Source organism: Nannospalax galili, unplaced genomic scaffold (genome assembly GCF_000622305.1).
Source record: "Nannospalax galili isolate Female #2095 unplaced genomic scaffold, S.galili_v1.0 scaffold18, whole genome shotgun sequence".
Lineage (NCBI taxonomy): Eukaryota > Metazoa > Chordata > Mammalia > Rodentia > Spalacidae > Nannospalax > Nannospalax galili.
In genome coordinates, this window is record NW_008346548.1 from 81,325 (window position 1) to 100,209 (window position 18,885).

Below are 18,885 nucleotides of genomic sequence, written 5' to 3' on the forward strand. Positions count from 1 at the left end.
GAAGCTTTACCTTTTACAACAATCCATTCCACCCAGTCTGAACACCTTCTAAAGGTTCCATCTCTTTTAGTAGTATCAGAATGGCAGTTAAATCTCAATATGAGTTTCAGAGGGGACACAAACACAAATCAAAGAAGGGGGAATTTAACCACAGGATGGGTTCAGTATGTGATAGAGGGTAGGGTACAGACTTCTTTCATTAATCACTTGCCTCAACATGTCCCCATGGACAGGGGTGCAGTACATACTCAACTGCTGAGCCATCTCTCCAGTCCCAAATATCTTTTATCTCAAAACTCTATGCTTTAGTTTCTTCCAATACAAACACACCTGGGAAGTCAAAACGGCTCATCAATGAATTTTCTTCCATATTTGACATTCTAATTTTACATTTGAAAATGACTTGTAGAGGTGTATGATTTGTTCTAATAATTTAACCCTGATCATAACTGTGACTTGGGGTGAAATGCTTAGGAACGCAAACCCTATGGAAATGTTTCACCGGATCTTTTCAGATATTAGCCAAAATTTAAGTATAATCCTTGACTGTGTAAGACAAGCAGATCTGAAGTGGAACATGGAATAATCAGAAAAGAGAATTCACAATGCAACAATTGCAAAGTTTATTTTCTTAAATAAAATACTATATCCATATCTATACAAATAATTATTACAACCATTAAAATGTTACATTTAACAATAAAAATTTTAAAACTTTAACCAAGAGCATGGTTTGGAATATTCACACCCTAATACAATGTATTTGTAAAAAGATGTCAAAATAAACAGGACCTATTCTTATTTACAGCTGTAGGACAATCCTGATCCTATTATACATATCTTCTCTGGATTCCATTAAAAAACAAATTAGGTTTCCATTAGAGTTATAAACCAAGTGATTTACAGTAATAGGATACAGTGCACAACAGACTGCTGGCTGGGTAATAAGATACAAATATTACAATATTGAAGCACTAAAATTTATTGTTTCTGGTGCTTGTCCTACAGTAAGCATCTCACCCAGTGTATCTATAAAGATTTGTGAAGATAATTATGTTCTCCATTTTCAACCTCCTTTTTACCAAAATGAAAAAATATATATACATATATAACCTGCTGAAAGTGGAAGAATTTTTTCTTCACAGTAACACAACTGCAGCATTTTAAGCAACACTGTCTGGTCCCTCTCTTCTCGGAAGATCAACAGTTTAATTCCCCACAAAGGTTACTGCTGCAGTCAAATCCAGTGCCCCATGATCTTACAGATGAAAGAGATGAAAGTGATTTTAAGATTTCAGGGGAGGGCGGGCAGAGAGGTCTCAGTAAAAATGAAGGAACATAAATGGGTCAAATTTCCTGTGATATAACATATATAAACACACAACTGGGCCAAAGTTAAAGATCATCTTTTTAAAAAATGGGCTACATTACAAGAGAAGTTCATCTTCCCATGAAATCTCTGGTGACAGATTATGCAGTCATCCAAAACAACTTGGATATTATGCCTAACACTCTCAACTTAAGTTGACTCCTGTTTATGAAGCATCTGACCACGTATGTGCCAAAAAAATTGGTCGTTTATGGAAACCTAGAAATAAGGACATTGAAGAACTACCATCAGCTCTATGATTCAAAGTTTAGCTACTAAGTTTTTTTCCAAAGATGGCTCAGAGAGTGATAAGGCAACAGTGAGAAGCATCAGCTGTACTACCTGTTTTCTACATGGTATTTGATTACACAGCATGGACCATCCCCACAACTTTGCTGCGACCCATGGGTGGATGAGTGATGCATTCTGGGATGTGGTCTCAGGACTGAGGCACAGTTTCAGGTGGAGTGTGCAGTACCAGAAGAGAGACACAGGGATCAGAACAAGCTCTGCACCCAAGGTCCTCAATGCATTCTCCAGCCTATCTGGACTGCTTCCACCTGAACATGGGTGATCCCCATGGAATCTACTAGAAATATTGTTTGTTTCACTTATAGTAGAATCCAACACCAAAGAATAGAATGCAGAGTACAGTTAAGACAAAAAAATGTACCTGTTTTTGGTAGAACTTTGGGGAAGGGGCGGGGGAAGAACATTCAGCCCAAAAGCCATCTTGAGAAAAACTAATCTAATTTGCATAAAGGCATCACAAAATCATCATGCAGAGATTAAATCCACACTAGTTTTTCTGGCCGCTGGCTATTACTGTTGACCCCCTACCCCACCCCCAGTGCACAAAACCATGGATGGGCACATTGCTTCCAGGCAAAGGCAGCACTTACCCAGAGAACAGAATTACAGTGACTTTCAGGCTCCTGAGGATATGGACTCAAGGCCACTGCCATTTTGGTACCACCTTTGCCCTTCATTCTGCCACAGGAAAAAAAGGACCAAACCAAAGAATGTGCCCATCCCACAACACTAAACTATCTTAAATCAATTCTGAACTACTGGTTATTTGGAGGAATTGTTGCCACTTAAGAGGAGGCGGCATATAGGTTGCCAAAGTCATTCAGCCAATGGTTGGGAGTAGATTCACTACAACACACTAAGAAGGTGAGTCCAATCATGTTTCAAGAGGACGGCATAATTATTGAGATGACCAGGCTGGTCATCTCTGACATGGAACAGAGAAAAGAGAAAAAGAGCCTAAGTATCTATCCATTAAAGCAAAGATAAAGCAGTTGAGGACAAGTCTTGACAATTTCTCCAAAATTTTTACTCCCTTGAAAATGTATTTGTACATTTTTTTGGAGTGTTTTAGCCTCTCCATGAAATGGCTAATGTTAGGAGGCAAGAACAAGGCAAAAGAACTCTTTTTAAACTGCTGAAACAATTGTGTACTCTAAAAAGGCTGATTTTAAGAAGCTGATCTTCATTGCAGTTCACATAACCCTGACCTATGCCTGGCAGCTGCTGCACAAACACAGCTAACTCCACAAGGTTCAGAGCCATCAGCTTCAGCTATCGCCATCACTGTGAAAAGCCCACCCACCACTCAGAAAGGAAGTTACCTATGGCATCCCATGAGCTCTTATAATAAAAAATAAAATTCCTGAAGTGGTATAAAACAACTTATAAAAGTCCCATCTGTATTTAAAAACCATCAAAAATAAAAATAAAAAATTATTTCATCCATGATCAACATATTTAACAAACTCATTTAAGTTTATATATGAAGTGAAATCTGAACTTTTTTACTTCATTAGAACTTACTGTTGAATGCTGAGAGGAACTGACCACTTTCAGTGATTCTATGTGATCAATAATGCTAGAGCAAAATGATTTAACCAATGATTTGCTTATGAAGCAGACACAATTTTGTTATTTCCAGAAATCACAAAGTTATCTGTGGAGATGCTTTTACTTTATATAGTTACATATTAACAAGTTGAGAATAACATGTATTTGGCTATATTTTGTCATTACTTCAACAGAAGTTTTATCTAGATATTACTAGATACTACATAACAATTTCCTCCCATAAATCATGTAGTTTTAATATCAAATACTTAGCACTGATAAGTATTCAGGCTTTTAAATCAAGAGCACAATGGTGTGAGCATTTCTGATGAGTCTATATATGAAATGATCTCTTACATATGCATTAAGTCTATGATTAGAAACACATGCAAGCAGAAGCCCAATTATTTGTACACAGTTACATCTTCCTGAAGATGGTCAAAAAAGGCCGAGAGGCAGATAGCATTGAATTCTGTTCTTGGCGTGAAAGCCCTGAAAATACAATGCTATCTCCAAATTTAGTCAGGCTGCAAACACAGTCAATAAAACAAAAACAATCCAAAGCATTAATAATAAGCTTCGAGAATTTGTGCTGCAATGTTCAACTTAGCTTTTTGGCTGGGTGGTGGAGAGCACCTGTAGTCCCAGCTACTTGGGAGGCTGAGGTGGGAGTTCAAGGCCAGTCTGGGCAGCATAGCAAGATCCTAATCTTAGAAACAAAACACAAAACCAGTGTTTCTCCTCATCATGATACCTTAGTTCCAATCATACCTAGCAGTCCTGTTGAGAATCGAATAGCCACTGTGATGTGAGGATGTATATGTGAAAGAGAGAGACAAAGCAAAGGAGGGAGGGAGAATAAATGGCAAATAGAACACTGCCATCATGAAACTGGCAGACTGGACCTTTCAAATACAAAGAAAAATCTGAACATTAATGCTTAAAAGTAATTCATAGATACTGCATATAATATATATGCATGCTATACATATATATATATATATATACATATTATATGTAAAGCTGTGGCATTCATGTATTGTTTTAAGTAATGTACTCAGGAAAACCAAAACCTCTGCAGGTCCCTGGGCTCATTTCTTCAGCACAGCCAGCAGGTCTGTTCATGTGCATCTTTTCCTCTGCATTCCATTTTTAACAGAAGATAACAAAAGTCGTATGAGTTTACTTCATTTTTTTTTTAAATCAGTATATTATATGTAAAGCTGTGGCATTCATGTATTGTTTTAAGTAATGTACTCAGGAAAACCAAAACCTCTGCAGGTCCCTGGGCTCATTTCTTCAGCACAGCCAGCAGGTCTGTTCATGTGCATCTTTTCCTCTGCATTCCATTTTTAACAGAAGATAACAAAAGTCGTATGAGTTTACTTCATTTTTTTTTTAAATCAGTGCATATTTTTGTTTTCTTAAAGTTTTCAAAATTGAACGTATGTGTTTTAAAAATTATTACTAATTCAGTATGGTTTTTAAAACCCATCTACATCAAACTTTTCTATACTTTATCAGGTTTCAATGTAATTTTTAGATGGCAGTCCTGCCTTTTTTCAAATCTGTTCATTTTAATTGACAGATTTTATCTTTTATCATGTACATCACACACACACAGTGCAATAGTAAGAACCAGGCTATAATTTAGAATATCTGTTTTCTCATACATTTTTCACATTCACACACTCATAGTAAAGACTGTACTTTTGTGAAGCACCATTTCATACCTACCATCAAGAAAAATGAACAATTTTCTCATTAAATTGTCAAAAAAGGATAATAATGCAATATACAAAGCCATATTTAATATAAATATCAGCAAATGCAAATACTGAGAGCTTAAAACTCCATTCAAAAATATCTGAAAAGGTCCAAAAGTGTAGAGTCTACTGAGCAGTCCTAATATTTAAGTGGATGGAAATAAATTTATTTCAAAGCCAAATAAATAGAAGAAAATACTAAATCAAGTCAAATGATGAAACACCAACTGCTAAATGACCCTCCAAAGAGCCACAATACAACTGCTTGTATCCTTATGGCCTGATGCAAAATCCAAGTACTAAGTGAAAAGCATTTCTGTATTTTATTTCTTAGCTTTGTATTTTTAAGGCTAATTGTCTATGGAAGACTTTTGCTTTAAAGGACGTTGGCACATTAAAAGATAATGTGGTCCCCTACTTTGGAGAACAAGACATGAAATTTAGATAGTTTATTAAACAATTATAAGAAAGAAGTCTCTACACCAGGCCTTGGAAATAAAGGCTGGTCAAACAATTAATTTATTTGCTAATTGCTTAATTTTAATTATGGGAATTTAACTCATTATCAATCATCATGGGCCACTGTTCAGAACTGTTAGATGTTGACCACCCAGCATCTAGTATTGAACCATCATATTTTATTAAGTTGCTTGTACTTTTGGATTAGCAACTCAACTACCTTTTCTACAACTTACCAATAATCAAGCTTAAAAATCCTAGCCCCTTCCTGTTATCCAGCATGAGTCAAGATCATCTCCTCAACTTCCAGTTGACTGGTATTTAGGGAATAAAAGATAAATCAAACTTGGACATATAAATCATCTGGAATATTTAAAAAACAACACAACATACAATTAAAAATGAAAGATGATTTGTTTTGACAACCTCAGTACATGCATCCTGACATGGCTTCCCTATAAACCAGAAGCTAATTGAAAAATGATTATCTAACACAAAGACACAAGCTCTCTCAATGCACATGTGCACATAAGGGCATCTGTCCTCTCAACCAAACCTTTACATTTTGTTTCTCTGGATTTAAACAGCTGAACTGCAATCATGACCTAGAATATGGCTTATGTTGTGTGCCGGTCTGTTTGAGGATTGCTTGGAAGAGTCAGAAGCAGAGGAGTTTGCTATGGTAAGCAAAGGTGACATTGCTGAGCCATCAGGAAGTGCTGTTGCTATTTCTGGAAATAAAGATGTCATATTAAAATTGGATAAGTGAGAGTTGGTCATGTGCATTGGCGGCATATCAGGGAGAAGAGGAAAGCTTGGCTGAGCAAAGCCAACAGGTCTGGGAGGAGATAAAATTGAGCCAAATCTGTTGTTTAAGCTTCCACTGTTTACCTTCTCTGTGCTGGGATTGGAAAACATCTGATTAGAAAAATAGGGAATTGAAATATCATTGGACAGAGTAGGATGAGCAGGAGAATACGGGGGATAGAAGGAGGGCAGAGTGTTTTGGGGATCCACTGGGATGAGAGCTGGAGTTCTCGTGGCACTAGGCTGAGTAACCTGTGGAATGAAGGAAGTGTTAGCATTTATGGGTGGATTCATGCCACCCTCAGGAATAAAAGGAAAACCAAAATTTTGTGACAGCGTATGCTGGTCAGGACCTGAATTATCATTAGGTACTTGTGGACTGTCAGGCATAAAACGTACAATACTTCCTCTCTTCTCTGCAGCAGGTTGTTGACGTCCAAGAATCATGCCGCTACTGCTAGAGAGAGGAAGATGAGGAAGACTTGGATCAAAGACATTGCTGTGCCTTTGGTTTCCAGAACGATTCCTTTCAGCTTGGCGAATTTTGGAACCACTGCTGTCTTGCAGGGGATGCCTTGATCTCTGGGGAACTGAAGAATTAGCTTGACGTACAGGAGGCCCTTGGTCAGCATTCCCATGAGACACAGATGGGTGTGGCAAAGCTGGCCTTGCAACCCCGTGCATATTGGTTGTGGCAGGAGGGTTCATATGGCCCTTGGTCCCATGACTGTCAGTAATCCTCATAGGATTGGACTTCTGTACAGAAACATTGGGACTTGAGTTTCGACCTTGAATATCTCCTGAGGAAGAGGAGCTTGAAAAAGGAATATTCAAGGTGCTGTTCCTGGTGTTAATTGCACCTAAGGACATGTCACAACTCTCCCTATTCTGACTCTCATTCTCTCTTCTAATATGAACACTTTCATGACTTGGGGGACAATTATACTCAACTGCAGAGGATGGACCACACTGTGTATTCCTCTGATGTTCTGAGAGTGACCTTTGGCTCCCAATGACCTGTTCACCAAGGTGAGGAGCAAGCAAACTCTGCATGAAACTTTGGTGACATGTATTCTCACTGTCCCTTGGTGGGACAGTGTTTCCTGTCGGGATGCTCTGAACTGGTGGATAAGGTAATCTCTTTTGTCGGTCAATTGGTGGTGGGCCAGTGTTTTGACTTATTCGAAAAGCCTGGGACTGCATACTTCTCAGTGATGATACAGGGTTACCTATTTCATTATTTCTTGAAGACTGTACTTCAAAATTACTCTGGGGCTGTTGGCTGGCTCCACTTGGTTTAAATGTCTGACAATCAGAAAGGCGGATATCTGAGGGGACAGCATGGTCCACACGACCCTGCATATTATGGAGAGCCAAGCTCTTATTTCTGGGAACATCAAGATAGCTTCTCATTTCAAGCTGATCTGAAACTCTGGAACCCTGAATTGATATGCCCATTCTCTGCTCTGAATTAGAAGATGTCTTTCCAATGAGTGCCTCAGCAGAGTAACTTGACACTCGATTTCTCTCTGGCCTGTGTGGAGTACAGGTCATGTCTGAAGACCTAGTCACAATACTTGGTTGGGACACCATTTGCTGCTCTAAGCCTCTTGATGGCAAAAGCCTCTGCATTGGATTATGCCCAGATACATGGTCAGAAGAAACCCCCGAACCTTGCTGTCTACTTCCAACATCCTGCTGCTGGTGCATAATATCTTGACTGAGATGGTTCTGGGGATGGCTATGGTGGCTCCGGCTAGTTGAAGGGTTTTCACAGCTCTTCTCTGGCTGGGAACTTCCAAAATGTTGCTGCATCTGCTGCTGTATCTGTTGATGGTGGGGATGTGGCTGACTACTCTTGGGTCGAGCCTGGTCAGTTCCATGGTGCTTTGGCTGTAAAGAAAGCTGAGAGGCAGGAGTGCCCTGTACGAGATTCCTCTTTTTCTGCATCTGAACTTCCTGCTGTAGAGTTCTCTGTTGGTGCACATTATGGGGCTGAGAGTGGACAGCATTTTCTGTATGAGGTACATGATGCTGCAGCTGATACAAGTGATGCCTCTCTCTTAATTGTCCTGCTTGCTGTTGCTGCTGCTGCTTGATATAGAGATGGTTACTGTGAAGGTGAGACACCCCTTGAGCTGGAACATGCTGCTGCAAGGCCTGCAGATGTTGACCTGCCTGGGTTTGTTGCTGCTGCTGCTGCTGCTGCTGCTCAGCAACCGAAGGCTGAGAATTACACTGAACTTCAGTTTGCCTCAACGCAGGAGCCACAAAGTTGTTACCAGGTGGGAATAACCGTGTAAGGCCATCTCCATGTGCTGGGTTGCTAACAGGTACAACTGAGTTTGAAGAATTGGGAGGAATCTGACTAACCATCATTTGAGTTTGGTCAGAAATGCTGTCTGGAGTTCTGTTCATCAAGGACATACTTTCAAGCCTGAGGGAGGCTGGCTGGCAATGCTTGTGGCGTTTGGCTGAAGACAGCAGAAGATCATCTGGGATGGTGCGCTTAGTAGAATCTTTACGGCTTTCGTGGCTAGGCTTTAAGAGGGGTTCTTGTATCTGTGGATTTGGTATGGCACTAGTCAAGGTGTTCAGCTGTTCCTGGGAATATTCTGTCATCAGTGGTGGTACAGGAGGCTGGCTGCCATAGGAGCTGGATGAAACTGTCAGATTAACACTCACAGGAATAGTTCTTTGCTCTGAAGTTTGAGATAAACCTGCACAGCTGTCCAGAGGATGGCTGATGCTGCTCTGGTGGATAAGATTATTCACACTTAAACTAGTGAGGCTCGGCGGCTGAGAAGCTGAAACCTGTAAGGAGGTATTTGATGTTTTCATTCCTAGAGAACAGCTTGGTTTTTCAACAGGCCTATCCACAGTCACTTCAATTGAATCCCGAGAGTTAAATTCATTTGGTGCTGCTTCCGCCTGTCCTGTGCCATTCTCCTTATGGATCCGTGGTTTAAAACGTTGGTCTCCTTCTAAAGATGTTTCAGAAGGCTTTGAAGTAACTTCCTTTACATCACCCTGGATACCAACCCTTCCCTTCTCAATGTTCTCCTGCTCAAAAATAGCTCTTGCTGCAAGAGCTACTATATCAGCTTGCTCTGCAAAGGTGCAGCTGTCACATGTGTTATTTGCTACACTGCTGGTCACATCTTCTCGAGTTGTTTCAGGAAGCATGGATGCAACTGAGAAGCTCCGACTGCTGCCAGAGCTGGTTGACATAGGAGAGTCAGCCTGTCTACTGGTGAGCAAAGAACCACTGAGAGCCTCTTGGTCAGGGAGGCAGGAATGATGCTGTGGTGGATCTCTGTCATCACTGTTCATTAGTAAGAGTTCCTGCTTGGGGTGTAAATCGACATTAGAATCACCTATCTTAGAATTTTCTGGAGAAAAGTCAGGATGACCCATCTGGACTGAAAGACATGATTTCTGAGGGTCTTTTTCTTTAGCGAGATCAGACAGCAATGTGGTTAGTCCTTGCCCCTTTAAGAGACCTGCCGTTTGCATTGTGTCTGGTGAATCCTGCTGGACCCTGCAAGGTTCTGCCATGATTTCTACCTCAGAAACACAGTCACTGCTCAAAGTGCTTGGAGTGGATGACAAACCAGAAACCTGAGTAACCAAAATCTGGGCATCATTAGGAGATGGACTCAACACATTGGCTGAAGTGCAGGATTTGGTAGCATCAGACAATGCGACAGTAGTTAGCGGTTTATCCTGAGAGGTCTCTTGTTGCAAAATGGGAGTAGACTCTTTGGATTCTTCTGCTGGGGATACTATAAAATGCTCATTTGTTTCAGATTCTTGGGAGGGTGGGCTCGAGTCTTCTGCTGATTTAGATTTGGATACAGACTCAGAATTTAGAACATCCAGAGAATGTGAAACAGAGACACTAACACTATTTTCCTGAGACACAGATGGTGGGCCAACAGGGAGGTTTTCCAGCAGGCTATCACTACATGATGGCTCTGCTGAGCAGTTTGTGTTGGGGCAGTCTAACTTGCCCATGTCTCTGACCGGATTCAGGGGACATGCTGACTTATTAGCTGCTAAGTATTTCTTAGTACCTGCCTTCTTGTTCAATCTTTTTGATTTTGTGGTAGGGGGCAAACAAGTGACAGTATTCACTGAGGAAGTAGTCACAAGACTAAGAGCACTGGAGAGTGTGGCTGAATTATCTGCTGTCACAGGTGGTGTTACAGCTGTTGTTAGTGAGACAGAGTTAGCTGAGCCAGTTTGACTGTTTGTAGCAGCTTGAGGATTGGCAGACTGGTTAATAGACAGTTGTACACAGCTTTGCCCAGCCATCTGTGATATGCTTTGATTGAGGCTGGCCAAAGCCCCAAATGTATTCAGGGCAACATTGGTATTTGGATCTTCGCTAGTAGTGGGCTGAATAATTTGCATAGGGGTTTGATTTGTAGTTCCTGATGAAGACATCACAGGCTGCAAAGCAAAGAGCTGTCCATTTAAAGAAATGGTTTGAGGCTGTTGTTGATTTGACATGTTAACAGAAAAAGTTTGTGTTGAATTAGGTGTGGATAAAGATGAAGGTCTTGGTAATATGTGGACAAGATGCTTTCCTCCAAAAGTCTGTGGGGCCGGCACATTTTGCACTGAATTATGAGACCCTATTATAGCACTGGCTCCATTGACAGGGAGTCGAACAGAACCAGGAGGGGGAGCAGAGAGGAATGGCAATGGGTTTTGATTAGCTGCCTGTATGATGACAATCTGCTGGCCTACTGTTTGGTTAGGAACCTCTGCCCTCATCATGGCTGGGCATGGGGCCGTGGAGGATGGCTGAAGAATGATGACATTTTGGTTAATTGGAGGTGCACTAACAGCTGACCCAACTGGCTGAGCCATCTGAATTACCTGCATTGCTGAATTCAGGGGAAGGATATTTTTTGGTGGCTGAGATTTAACTTGTGGCTGGGCAATTAGTGGCTGCATAGGGAATGATGGACAAGAAGGCAGAGTTACTACTACTTGCTCAACTGGCTGCCCATCTGTTGGAAGGGAATTACTTAAGTTGATGCCTGTAGCCACATACCTGTGGCTGCTTGGTATGGGGCTGGTACCAGACTCATTTAATACTGAAGTCACTGCAGAAGATGGTGTCTGGCTTAAAGGCTGAATAGTGTTTCCAGCCAATTGCAAAGTAGTCCACGTTGTCTGTGTGTTTCCAGCTGATGAAATTCGGGTAAGGCTATTAATGTTTTTCAAATCTGAAGCACTAACACTTGAAGAAGGTAAAGAACAAGAAAGAGTCCAATCATTATCCAAAAGATTTGCAGAAAGAGTGCTTACTGCAAGGGTGGCCTTGCCTACTCCAGTGGGAGCTGATGCCAACACTGCGGTTGTATTTGTTGAGTCTGTGGTCTTGCTAACACTCACTGGAGGAGAATCACCAGTACCCCTGGGAGGCTGGGTGCAGACTGTGGTGGTAACTGACACAAGGGTGTTTTGAAAATCACCTCTGAAGTCCTGCACACTCAGGCAGGACTTGGTTCCATGGTGTACTTTAGTGTCAGTTGCTGAGGAGCTGGAGGAGATGCTTGTAATACAAGGGACTGCTTTCTTTAATGATTGTGGGTTCTCTTGCGCACTGTTACTTTCTGAAGCATTTTGATCATTTAGGCCTGTGTGCAAGGAACGATGTTGGTGAGGATCAGGCCCAACTGAAACAGTGATCAGTGAGCCAGCAGTGGCACCAAGCACACTTGATTCACTTTCAGAGGTGGAAAGTTCGAGAATATTTTGAGCAGAAATGGCAGCAGGAAGACAAAGGGGAACAGGCTGGCTGGCAGCCAATGCAGGAACTGCAGTCTGATGCCATGGCTTGTTTTCAGAAGGGTAAACTCCAGAAATAGACACAGGAGTCACAAGATTGCAAGTCCTCTGTACTGGCACCACATTGGCAGTTTGCTTTTGCAAATTGTGACCAACGTTAAAGGTTATCCCTTGAACAGGTGTTCCCTGGCTGTTTCCACTGGGCTGACTCCCACTAGAATAAACAATGATGTTTTTTTGGACCTGGTCACTTGGAATAACAAGAGACACCTTTGAGTTTTTAAGATTTCCTTTCCAGTGGATTGTGGGGTCATCATATAAGCATATGTCGTTTGCTTTCAGTAATTCAATATAGCGGCCATTTTCTTTTTGGATTTCTTCCAGTTGTTTCCGTAGCTTTTTAATTTCTTCAGCTGTAATATTAGATATAAAAATACTGGTGAGTGCCAGAATTTACAATAACTTTTGAAAATACTGGATTCAGAAGCTACTGAATTCTAACTGCAGCATTCTAAACACCTTAACTCAGAATCACTAGCTCTTTGCTACTGTGTTTTTTTCTTCTTTTTAGAATGGTGCTTCAAGTCCCTTTCCTGTCCTTTTTAAAGTATATACCTTTAAAGGCCAACCACAAAAAATCTCTCATGATGTAGAAATCTCAACATTTCCAATTCAAAATTTTACAATAATATCAGTACATTGGGAAGACAGCCTAAGTCCTGACAACACATTTTTGATAAATTAAAAGCCTCTTTGCTCAAGGCTCCAAGTTTAGGGTTACCCAACCTAACAGGCCTCTAAAATTACTGATCACCAGGGTATAATCCTGAGAGTTCTCAACTAGATTTTGTGTCAAATCCATTAACTCAGGATATTTTTCAAAGCAGCCTGACTTAGTCGCCCAAGGATGGCCAGGATGTATTAGGTAGATATCCGCACGGCTACCCACAGCAACATTTGTGCTTTTATCAAGGTTGACTGCTATCCGTATATTCCTAGTGTTTCTGCTAATGTCTCATCTGATTGACAAGATCTACAAAATCAAATTCAAACCATGTCAGATCACCATCCCTTTTGGCAAATAGCTTTGAACTGGATTTCTGAATTTCCATACTGAAATGGGTTATACCTATTATAATCTTAGTAGTGCTTGCATTAGTCTTTGGGTCTTGTGTGTTTAACTGTCTTAATTTTATCTTCTCTTGTCCACAGTTGATTCATCCTCAGATGGTCCTACAGCAGTCTGACTCCATATTTGGGTCCCCTTGATCATCTTCCTAAGCCTCAAAGTGAGCAAGAGTAGAAACCCTAAGTCCTTCTATGCCCCACTGCAGTCAAAGACCCAGATTGCCTAAACGTCTAACCTATCTCCCAAATGACTTCAAGGTTTCATCCCTTGAGGAGGTAATATTAAATACATAGTTAGAAATGAGAAGGCTTGGAGGTCACTAGGGATGGACCCCCTCCCCCCAATAATAAGAAGCTTTAAAATCAAAGAGCTAGAAGGGCTCTGATTACTGGTCAAAAGAATGGAATGTGAGGCATATCTCTGGCTCTGGGTGGAACCATGACCTTCTGAACTAACTAGAAGGTCACTAATAGATAACTGTAAACCTCATACTATCTAGCTGGGAGTTTTCTAATAAAGAACAAGGGCATACCATTGCCCCCTCCAATAAGAGTAATTGAAATGGATTTGTCAATTCCCTGGACTGAGTATGCTTTGTAGGAAAAGCTGTCTCTTCTACAGACTTCAGTAAAATCCTGCCTCAAATACAGATTAGCATGATGATTTGGCCATTATTGGCCCTCAACCCTTGAGAGTGTACTCTATGAGAATGGTCCCTTGGCCACTGTCCACTCTCACTCTGTAAGAGTGTCCTCTCCTCTCCTCTGCAATAAACTAAATAAATTATCTTCTATCAAAAGAATAACAACAAAAAAGGTGAGGATCAGGGGAGGGGACTAGAACACATTTACAAAAAGAACCAGAGAAACAACAGTCACAACAGAGATGATAAAACTGCCAACTTAAGCTGCTTTGGGTTCTGCCCCAACCCCTGGACTGGTTGCTTGGCCTTTCTAAGCCCCATGCATTTGGTATGATTTTAGTAGCTTCCCTTTTTCCTAAGGTAACATGGCTGCCTTGGTTTAGCTTCTGTGCTTTGAACCAAAGGAACTTTCACTGGAAAATCTATGATCATCCTAGCTTTCATGGCCTCTTGTGGAGTGCCTCACAATAGTTCCCAAACACTATTACACTATTACATATAACTACCTGCCATAACTTTGATGTGCATAATGTTGCACACCTTTAATCCCAACACTGGGAGACAGAGATGGGCCAATCTCTGTGAGTTTAAGGCCTAATCTATACATCAAGTTCTTGCCAGCCAGAGCTACATAGTAAGAACTTGCCTTAAAAAAAAAAAAAGAAAGAGGGGTAGGGGGACTAGTCACAGAAGAAGAAGCATTAAACTAAATAAGTTCATTTGTGGTACTATTCTCCCAGGTATCTTGAAGGCAGGGTCTTCCTAATGACAATATGGGAGTTTTCTATGTCCTAAAATAAATTTCACTGTAACACAAACAACCAGATATCTAACAAACAACAAGATGTAGAAATGTCCAAGTCTTCACCTTGTTCATTGTTTCCTCCATTAAGTAAGAGCTCATCATTTTGCCGTTTCAATTCTGTTATATATTTAAAGGCTTGGTCCAAGATCATATTCTTGCTCTGCCAAAGAAAAAACATTTAAGAGTTTCATTGAAGGGCAAGGATTTGTTAGGAAAAGCTCAAAACTTTGGATTTATCATATTCATGCAGTACATAACCTTTCAAAATTCAAAACAGGTACAATGTTCAAAGGCTTCTGCTACTCATTCTATATTTACCAAACATCTACTGACCAGTTACTATGTTTCAGGTTCTGTTTTAGGATATAATAAAATGCACAACCAACCCTCAATCTCTCTTTCTTTTTTGGTCTTTTTGAGATAGGTCTCCCTGAAGCCATGGCTGGCCTGGAACTCACTATGGAGACCAGGCTGGCCTCCAGCTCACAGAGATCCGCTTGCTTCTGCCTTCCAAGTGCTGGGATTAAAGGCATGCTCCACTATGCCCAGCTTTCTTTCTTTCTCTTTCTTTCTTTCTCTTTCTTTCTTTCTTTCTTTCATTCTTTCTTTTTCTTTCTTTCTACGTACTTACCTACACACACATATAAATACATATATACAGATATACATACATACATACATAAAAATTAGGTAATAATCTAGGAAGGCAGCTCAGTTGGCAAAATGCTTGCTGTGCAGCATGAAGACCTGAGGTTCAATTCCCAGAACTCACACAAAAAAGCCAGGCATTGTGGCATGCACTTGTAATTTCAGCTCTGGGGAGGTAGATACACCCAGCCCAGCCTAATTGATGAGCCCAAATGAGAGACCCTGTCTCAAGAAGTAAGGTGGAAGGCAGGCACCTGAGGAGGAACAACACCTGAGGCTGTCCTCTGGCTTCCATAGACAGATGTGCACTCAAGTGCAAGTGTGCCCATACACACATGTGTACCTGTACACACACACAAATATGCAATAGAAAAAATACACACACACACACAAACACACACACACACACACACACACACACACACACACACACACACACAATAGAAATAAAATCCAGGTGGTCAGCTTCTGAAGAACAAAATCTAAAGTTTTTCTCTGTCCTCTACATTCATATGCATGCACACACACACAATTAGGTGGATGATAAGACTGCACAAAATACAAAAAAAAAAAAGCAGTACAAAGGAAAATAAAGGAGGTCAAGGAAGGAACTGCACTTATGGTTGGAGGTTATTTAATGCTGTGGCTGAAGGGTTGTGTGCCTCTACCAAATTCGTATACATAATTTATAATCCCCAGTGTGAAGGTATTTGCAGCTGGAGTCCAAGCAGGTCCCACACTCATAAATAGGATTAGGACCCTTATAAGAAGAGATGGAGAGTGGCAATCTCTCTACCATGGGGGTCCATAACCAGGAATGGGCTCTTGGTCCTGGACTTCTCAGGGTAAGTTTTCATTATGCAAATCCCTCAATCCATGGTGCTTTTGTTACAGCAGCCTGTGCTAAAACACTCTGCTAAAGTGTTTGGTATAGGGACCTCTGGGAAGGTCTCTCTGTGAGGTGATACCTGAGTAAATATGCAAATCTAGGAAACTCTTGACTTAAAAAGGGAAAAGCAGGTGCTGAAGGAGGTAAAGGTATATCCTGAGGAAGAAAATCCAGGTTTGAGTCCAGGTACCCACATGGTGGATAACAAACATCTGTTAAGTCCAGTTCCAAGGATCTGAAACTCTCTCTGACCTCCATGGGCAATGCATGACATGGATGCACTTATATACATGCAGGCAATACATCCATACATATAACATGAAAATAAAAGTAATAAAAAAAATTTAAAAATCACCAAAAATAAAAGCATGAACTCCAGGTTTCAGGTTCTCTGAGTGACCCCGTCTCAAAGGAATAAGGTGGAGAGCAACAGAGAACATCCAAGAACATCCCCTAGCCGCCATCTTTTACTGATAATTCATGTATGAACCACTGTAACAGTGCTTTAATTTAATAAGCTTCACTTCTGGGTTCCTTCAGTTGAGTCACAACAGAGACCAAATATGAAAATCTAGGAAACTCCTGACTTAAAAAGGGAAAGGCATGCCAGGCATGGTGGCACACGCCTTTAATTCCAGGACTTGGGAGGCAGAGGCAGGCAGATCTCTGTGAGTTCAAGGCCAGCCTGATCTACATAGTGAGTCCCAGGAGAGCTGGGCTGCAGGGAGGCCCTGTCTCAATTTTGAACAAGATACATCTTAGCTCAGAAAATTGTTATTGAATACGTCAATGCCGTTGTAATGAAATGCTTCTTCTAAGTATGTGGCTATTAAATAAATAATAAACTTGGGAAAAAAAAAAGACCGAAAAAAAAAAAAAAAAAAAAAAAGGGAAAGGCAGGGGCTGGAGATGAAGCTGAGTGGCAGAGTGCTCGCTTGTAAGGCCCTGGCATCATTTCGCAGTGCTGTAAAAACAAACAGAAGGAGAAAACTAATACTGTTCTTTCTTAAAACGAGAATCAACCAAAGTAGAGCCTGAAAGGGCTCAGCCACCTCTACTCAGATAGCAGGCAGCGCCTGAAGCAAGACTGAAGACAGACTTTAAAGTGCTCTGCTTCTGGGAGCCAGATGCCACTCTTTTGCACATTCTAGGACACTAAGAAAGTGAAATGGTTAAGGTTTCCTTTCTTCAGAGAACTTAGAAGAATGACAATAAAAACTAGTAAAATAAAAATTTTACTGGGCAACTTCCAATGTTTACTGAGCAGTTCCTGTACATCAAGCTGCAGAAAAAAGGGGGACTGGAGAGATAGTTCAGTGGTTAAGAGCACTGGCTGCTCTTGCAGAGGACCTGGGTTCAATTCCCAGCACCCACATGGCAGCTAACAACTGTCTGTAACTTCAGTTCCAGGGAATCCAACTCCCTCTTCTGACCTCCGCAGGCAGTGCACGATTACAGGTGCACCTACTTACATGCAAACAATACACTCATGCGCATAAAATAAAAATAATAAATAAAATCTTTGTAAAAGATGCAGAAAGAGAAAAGCAAAGCAGAATAGTTTGCCACAGAAAACAGACCTTTTACTTTTGTTTTCCTTTTTCTGTTACTACGATTTTTTTGTTGTTGTTGTCATTGTTTGGAGACAGGGTCTCAATATGTTAGCCCTGACTGGCCTGGAACTTGCTATGTAGACCAGACTAGCCTCAAACTCATAGAGATCTGCCTGCCTCTGCCTCCCGAGTGCTGGGATCATGCCTGGCTATTATTGTTGTTTGAAAAGTCCCACAATGTAGTTCAGGCTAGCCTGTACCTTGCTATGTAGTAAAGGCTGGCCTTAAAGTTGTGATCCCCTGACTTAGGCTCCTGAGAGCTGAGAGACAATTTTTTAAAAGACTAAGAAACACATTTATGGAAGTCTTTTTACCCCACTCAGTAGGGGTCAAAAGAAGTTGAAGTGTTAGTCCTTGTCAAGGAAGGCAGCAGTTTCAACACCAAGAAGCAGCAAGCTATAGTACTACGGGAGGTGGGTAAGGTACAGTTCTTCTATGCTGAAGGAGCTGCTGAGACTCACTGAAGCAGTGATTCAAGCATGTCCCCACATCTATGTCCTGTGCAGATGGATGAGCTTTCCTCCTGTGCAAACTGTGCAAAGTTTGTTTTCTCTGAAATTTAAACTAGAAAAATTTAACCTCAGGCATATTTGGAACAAAACTCGAATAAGATGAGGTTCCTAAGTGAAAACAGTAAAGCAAAATGGTACCCATTAAAGCCCGAGTCTCTCTAGTGCCTGTCCCTGAATGAACCCCCAGAATACACATAAGCAAGCTCACACTCTGCTTCCATCATTTCTACTCCCAGGTAGATTCTTTATCAGGAAGAAAATTAAAAGCTAGCCTCTCCCTAAAGAAGAAAACCTAGGGGCTGGAGAGATGGCTCAGCAGTTAAGAGCACTGACTGCTCTTGCAGAGGACCCGGGCTCAATTCTCAGCACCCACATGGCGGCTACAAACTGTCCTTAACTCCAGTTCCAGGGGAATCTGAAGCCCTCTTCTGACCTCAGCGGCACTGCATGACACAGACACACTCACATACATGCAGACAACACACTCACACACATAAAATAAAAATAAAAAAATATTTAGGAAAAAAAAGAAAACCTAGTTAGGGCCACCAAAACACCTGTTTGATTAGCTTTTTTT

At 41.1% G+C, this 18,885-nt stretch overlaps 1 protein-coding gene across 4 annotated transcripts in view; it reads right to left on the reverse strand.

The window, feature by feature from the left end:
* Positions 1–4,453: 4,453 nt before the first annotated feature.
* Positions 4,454–18,885, reverse strand: part of Usf3 (upstream transcription factor family member 3) — a 45,337-nt gene continuing 30,905 nt past the window's right edge. For all 4 annotated transcript variants that reach the window (XM_029568171.1, XM_008842847.3, XM_008842846.3 and 1 more), the window contains 2 exons: positions 14,710–14,806; positions 4,454–12,482 (listed from right to left, as the gene is read on the reverse strand). In XM_029568171.1, the coding sequence (XP_029424031.1) occupies positions 6,037–12,482; positions 14,710–14,806 (6,543 nt within the window). In that variant the 3' untranslated portion in view covers positions 4,454–6,036. The remainder of the gene's footprint in view (positions 12,483–14,709; positions 14,807–18,885) is intronic.